Source organism: Diaphorina citri, unplaced genomic scaffold (assembly GCF_000475195.1).
Source record: "Diaphorina citri unplaced genomic scaffold, Diaci psyllid genome assembly version 1.1 scaffold50128, whole genome shotgun sequence".
NCBI classification, from domain to species: Eukaryota; Metazoa; Arthropoda; class Insecta; order Hemiptera; family Psyllidae; genus Diaphorina; species Diaphorina citri.
Genome location: NW_007427442.1, coordinates 1 through 6,309, shown reverse-complemented (window position 1 = coordinate 6,309; position 6,309 = coordinate 1). Strand labels below are relative to the sequence as shown.

The 6,309-nt window shown below is 37.7% G+C and overlaps 2 protein-coding genes across 2 annotated transcripts in view; both read right to left on the bottom strand.

The window, feature by feature from the left end:
* The window catches only part of LOC103523877 (protein TIPIN homolog), a gene marked incomplete at its 3' end in the record, with an annotated part of 6,744 nt that extends 3,771 nt beyond the window's left edge, over positions 1-2,973 (bottom strand). Inside the window, exons 1-2 of the mRNA XM_017449351.1 lie at positions 2,944-2,973; positions 1,424-1,583 (exon numbers count right to left, since the gene is read on the bottom strand). Coding sequence (XP_017304840.1) covers positions 1,424-1,583; positions 2,944-2,973 — 190 coding nt within the window. The remainder of the gene's footprint in view (positions 1-1,423; positions 1,584-2,943) is intronic.
* Positions 2,974-5,219: 2,246 nt separating this feature from the next.
* Positions 5,220-6,303, bottom strand: LOC103523876 (TIMELESS-interacting protein-like). Its single transcript, XM_008488886.3, has 3 exons — positions 6,165-6,303; positions 5,668-5,838; positions 5,220-5,538 (listed from the first exon to the last, which is right to left on the bottom strand). The coding sequence occupies exons 1-3, from the start codon at positions 6,264-6,266 to the stop codon at positions 5,323-5,325; spliced, it is 489 nt and encodes a 162-aa protein (XP_008487108.1). The 5' UTR covers positions 6,267-6,303; the 3' UTR covers positions 5,220-5,322.
* Between the last annotated feature and the right edge of the window lie 6 nt (positions 6,304-6,309).

Genomic DNA, 6,309 nt, shown 5'->3' with positions numbered 1-6,309 from the left:
CGCCTATTAAAAGCTCATTGGGCATGAATAGTTTAAAAAAGGTATTTGGCTTTGGTGGATTGTGGGGGGGAAAATATAAGGAAGAAAATTTTGGTAATTCCCAAAAAAAAAAACTTTTTTAAAAAAAAAAAAAAAGGGTTTCTTTCCTTTAAAAAAAAAATAAAAAAATTGGACCCCAGGCCGCCCTTAAAGTTGGTTTTGCCTTCGGGGTAAAAGAACGAAAAAAAAAAGCCCGCTTTAAAAAGATTTCCGGGGCTTGGTTTTTCAATTTTCTTCCCAAAAAAAACCCCGGGGGCCCAGGCGGGGTCTTGAAGGCCCTTTTTTTATTTTTTTTTTTTTTTTTCCCCCGCCTTTTTGTACAAAAAAAAAAAAAAACGAGAAATAAATACGAAAGGTTTTTTTTCGTTTTTTGATTCTTTTTTTTTAAAAATTTCCCGCATTTTATCAGCCGGAAGAAAAATCCTATTTATTTGGGGACGGGTTTTGGTTTTCTCCCCAGAAAAAATACGCCCCCCCACCGTTCTTTGTTACTTGAAAAAAAAATAAAAAAAATATAACTTTTTGCCGGAGCTCCCCCCCGGGGGTTTTTTTTCCTGTTTTTTGCCAAAGGAAAAAAAATTAAAAAAAAATTTTCCATTGCGGTCCAATAAAATAAAATTAAATGTGATTTGGAAAAAAAAACAAAACATAACTATTTTTGAAAACTTCCGAGTGCGTGTGTTGTCGGTCAATTGGAATAGAGAGATTTTAAAACTGTTATTTTTTGTTGTTTTTTTCGAAATCGTTTAAAAACAAAGTATTTTTCCAATGTTTGTGTTTCGTGTCTGTCGCTCTTCCTCTCTAAATTTTAAGATAATACAAAGAACTTTTTTTTTGTCTGCGTTTAATTGGCTTGTTTGTATGGATAGCTATGATTCTCTTTTCTGCGACGAGCGTTTCCACCACTCTCTCCCTTCGTATACGTGTATGGCCTGCAGGCTCTAAAATTTTTTTTTTTAATTTGGGTTCGTGACGCGGCGGGCGGACGAACCGGGTGTAATAAATAAAATAAATAAAAAATAAAAATCTCTCACTTGTATATTATCTCTCCCTCTCTGCTCTCTCCTCCTCCTTCTTGGTCATGATCATTATATCCAAAGGTATCACCTAATGTTCCAGGGATGCTAGTGGTTCATTTGTGAACAGCTCCATTATTTGCTAGCAAGTTTCCTTTGACTGGTGAAGATTCTGAACAAGGATATACTACTAGAGCTCCTTGACAAGTACCCTTTTTTTTCTTGCTTAGAATCCAGATTCAAAGGGATCCAGTCGATCCGGACTATCTTGTCAAGAATAAGTGCAGATACAATGAATTCTTTAGGATTCATATAAAAAAAGGAAACCTTTTTGTAAAAGGGTAGATTGATGATCTATATTTTATCACCATTCATTAGAATCTGAGAGGGAATGAAGAAGTCATCCTCCAGGCTACCAGTAAGACCCAAATCTGCATCTTCACATAAATTCTGAAGCACATCTTCAGTATCGTTAGACCCACAAGTACCACAACAAGTATCTGGATGATTGTCATTAGAAGGTACAGGCTGGAGTGGGCAATTAAAAATTGAATAACATGAATCTAACCATTATTCCGGACAAAAGCTGTACAGAAAAACGAGTTAACAGACGGAAGAAAGAAAATCAGATAAACCTCAAGCAGAATAAGTTAAGAAGAAGCATCAGCATGGTGGCGACTTTGACCAGGCTTACTCTATGGACTTTTTTTTCAAATAACATAAGACTAATTAAAAGTGAGTATTTCAAACTTTTTAGATTTGAAGAGAAGGTATTAAACATCACAATATAATAACTTAAAAGGGGCCCTGCCTGATGAGATCAGACATTTGACTAATTTCAAATGAACTAGCTTTGAATAATAACCAAACTCTAGATGATTAATGAAAGCTTGTTTATGATCTTCCACACTTGTACAAGTTCAATGTTATCTAATAATTATGATTGCAAAAATTAGTGATAATATTGGTAATCTAACAAGCCTGTTGGTGTTTGAATATTTCCAACAATAAGATAGAGTCACTTCCCAGAGAATATTGGTTAATATGAAGAAAAGTCTAACTCACATTGATGCTAGTCACAATACAATCTCTTATGTCCCTCTGAAATAAACATGCTTTAGTCATCTGAGAAACTCTGGATCTTAGTCATAATAAATTTGGGGTATCTGATTCCCTACCCTTGTTTATAGACATGCGCTCTCTGACAGAGCTCAACCTCAGTTATAATCAACTCCCATGTTACCAGTTTGTACAGATTGCAAAAACCTTACACATCTCTTGTTGCTGTCAAACAAAATCAAACAACATGGAAAATGATTATTTCCTTGACATTGACAAGTTGTCTCTTCTAAATTTAAAGAACAACAAAATCTGCTAAGCTGACGTCAATGTGGGAGATCTAATTCAAACTTGAGCTATTCATTGGACCTATCAGACAATGAATAACTGATTGTACCATGTGAGCTGCAGTTCTTTGTTCATCTTAAAAGTCTGCTTGCGGCTGAGGGGAAATCCTATGCAAAACTGGTGCGCAATGATATACTACAAGACTCAAAACGTATCATTTCCCATATTAACAACATCACGGCGCTTGATTATCCACTGTCAGAATGTGACTGGGTAGAGGAAATGAGTTCTCAGGAATCTACAAGTGAAATCAATATTGACCAAGTACAAATTAGACCGAACTAAACACCTTACTTTAGTGTTAAAAGGTGATCGACATACAGAATCAGTGCTACATGATTGCTAAAGAAGCACAAGTTGAGCAGCCGGATCTAAGTTATAACAGACTTCATGTGGTAAACAAGCAAACTGTTTGACATTACCAGCATCACGGCAACTTTGACCTCAGCCACAATCTTATCCTAAAGAAGAGTGCGCGTACCACCAGGGACTTGTCTAAACCTCCAGACATCTTGTTTACATGAACTTGGAAAACTAACAGAGCTGGGAAACTATTCGATATCTCTCCGCATTTTCAACTTTGGTCATCTTCCGTGAATTTGAATTTATCCTCGAACAAGTCTCTCAACAAATACCCAAGCTGTATATCTTCATTCTAGACAACCTGCGAAATTTTAATATTGAATAATAGCATGATATTGAAGAAATCCAATCAACCTGAAAAGAACTAGGTCAAATGCAAAAATTAACAGACTTGACCTTTCAAACGCAACCGAGACTGTAACGGAAAGATGGTCCATATGAACTAGGACTAGCCCAACAATGCATTCAGATCTTTAAATCTGGTGGGGGAACTGTTTTCAAATACGCGGCCATCGTACGGAAGATATCCTTCAAAAGAAGGAACACCATTTCTTGTGCGTATTATTTTACGTGATAAATGTACCTTCTACATTAAAAATTTAGCTGACAAATATTACATGTGTCCCCTATTAGGTGATTAAACAAGTTTGCACAGACGGGGAACTGTAATAATGGACCAAATTCTTTATCACCGCCCGAGTTATCAAAGAGAGAAGCCAAGACCAAGCGCAACCGTGATTCGCAAGAGAACAAACCCGGTGTAGGTTATCTGTGTGTAGGAGACTCTAGGCCGGTGCACTGGTCACATTCAGAAGTAGAGATTTAGTATCTAATAGTGTTTCGCTTCCGTCGGGAAATAGATCTAGTCATTCATTAGTCAATTTTTGCTGTATTGTAATAAACATATCTCCGCTCGCACCCCCGTAACTTTAAGTGGTGTGTAGATAACTAGCAGGTCCGCCCACGCTCCTGTCGGTGCGCGTGGCTCGGAACATGGCGTATGCATCAAGAGGCATCGGCCGTAGGTGGACCGTAGCGTAACTTCCGTTACGTACCGCACCTGACTATACTTGACTGTACCTAATCGTATCTGACTGTTCCGTACCGGTACTTGACCGTACCGTGACGCTGTCGTATCGTACCATATAGTACGTGGTACCTGACCGTACCGTAATCGTACCGTATTGACTGAACTGCTGACCGCACGGATCGTATCGTGGTAAACCGTACCGTGCGGCACTTTGACTGATACGTACGTCCGTATGGTACCATTTACCTTACCTGACTTGTAACGCGGTAACGGTACTGTACCGTTTTACTTGACCATACTATTTTGGCATCCCGTATTATACCTTTTATTCGTTTTCGTCGCCTAATTTGGGGCACCCACCTTCGAGTTTTTGAAAAGTCCCGTTCTTAGGATACCTCTTACTTACTAAATGTAAGCAAGAACAACTATCTGGTAACGTTACAAGATCTCTCATCAAAACTTGACTCCAGCCGTTTCGGCCGAATGGGTCGATTTTTAGTAGTTTTTTGGTCATAGTTTGGAAACCACTGCGAGTTTCGAAAAATCCGTTCTTACTGAGCCTATCCAAATCAAAAGGAAGCTATTCTCGAAGTTTCATCAAAATCGGTCCAGCCGTTTCGGCTGTGCGTTGATTATGAATGAATGAGTCAGGGTTTACTCTTTTATAGATATAGATTATGTATCTCTATAGAAAGTTAAATTAAAATGTGTGTGTGTGTGTGTGAGAGAGAGAGAGAGAGGGAGAGAGAGGGAGAGAGAAAAGTTTTGCTGACGATTTTTACTTACTATTTTATTTAGGTAGGTACTGTTTTCCAAAGATTTGTGAATTATGTCCCGATTCTCGTCATTTTTTTTTTTTTTTACAAAAAGGTACTTTAACATGTTTGTATTATTGTTACTTATTAATGTCGTTCGCGCCAAAATGTATTCAGAATATGTACCTATGTTCTTAAAAATGTATACCCATAGATTTTCAATAATCTTTTTAGTTTTTGGCTTTTTTTTGCATGGTAGTGCATGTAACTCAGATTATTTCAAAAAAATACAACAAACTTACTATTTACATTAAAAATAATGAATTTCACATTTATTAAGAAGTATACAGGGTGTTTATATATATATTTTTGACGAGTCTTGAGAGAGAGAACTAACCGCTAAGGTCTTATCATCCCGAAATCGAAGAGAGAAGGAATACAGGATAGGAGAAAGCCAGCCATTTCAAGAACGAACATTATCCCATCAGGATAAAATCCGCCCCAGGCTGGAATTAAACCCGCGGCCTAGCGCGATTTTGAAATTTTAATTAAGAATCCCCAACTTTCAATGCACCACGAGAAAAAGATTGGACAATACAGTGAAATAAATTTTTCGATTGGTAGAACATGGAAAAAATATTTGAAAAAAATGCAGGTACTAATGATAGTTAAAAAAAGGTTGTACTTGCAAATGTATTGTTTTTACTTCCATTTATTCCATATCAGCATCTCTTTGTGCCAAAATGTTCTGTCTATCAATACCTTCACTTTCCATAAGAGCATTTTGGAATTCGATATTTTCTAAAGTCTTGGCATTCTCTAGCTCACGTTTCTTTTGTTCAGCCTCCATCGCAAGCCGTGCAAGACGCTTTTCCTCTGCTATCTGGCGATTCCTTAGCATCCGCTCCCGTTGAGCCTCTGTTATTTCCTAAGAATAAAAAAATAAATATACGAGTAAGATTCCAAAAGCCCTCTAAGGAAGGTGTTGATAAATCTGTTCAAACTTTGAACAAATAATTGTATAAGAAAAACTGAATATAGATGAGAAAATAAATACCTTGACTACAGGAGTGATGTGTTGCGATGGTTGAGAAGCCAGCAGGTCATTGAAGATATCATCTGAGGTTGGTTGTTGTGGTTGAGCTGGAGTCTCAGTGTCACTAAGGACAAGATTTGAGTCTTGGTTGAGTTCTTCAATCATACCCAGGCGGATTTTCTTAATGTGTGTCTGAAATTCAAATCATTGTCACTCTCAATTTATTAAGGTCACATTTGAGTCATGGAACAGTCAAACATTTTACAGCAGGGGTTCCCAAACTTTTTTCTATGCAGCCCTTTTTTTAATTTGAATGCTCCACAGCCCCTTTACTGTATTTTATGTGATCTTCCCTGGGTCTTGAAGTACGGCCGTGGACCCCACTTTGGGAATCACTGTTTTACAGGATGATCTAATGGGAGATATGAATACTATACTCCCATTTAATCACCACCAGAATATTTCAACTTGCTGGAGCATGGCCTGCACTATAGTGGAATTTGGGCTTAATCACCTACCATGACTGGTCTCTTGTGGCCCAACACCTCCAGTCTCTTGAGAACATCAACAAAGTTGGATTTCGGATAAAGTCTGTTTGCCCAATGTTCCAAGTTGCTCATGATTGTGTTCAAATCTGCCAGCTCGTGACCTTTGCCTTTGAAT

Bases quoted from the DNA above. Each gene is read 5' to 3' on its own strand.
- LOC103523876 (XM_008488886.3), bottom strand. From the start codon at position 6,266: ATGAGCAACTTGGAACATTGGGCAAACAGACTTTATCCGAAATCCAAC. The intron at 5,839-6,164 runs GTAGGTGATTAA...TTTGAATTTCAG, and splicing joins GCCACAAGAGACCAGTCATG to ACACACATTAAGAAAATCCG. The intron at 5,539-5,667 runs GTATTTATTTTC...TTTTATTCTTAG, and splicing joins ACATCACTCCTGTAGTCAAG to GAAATAACAGAGGCTCAACG.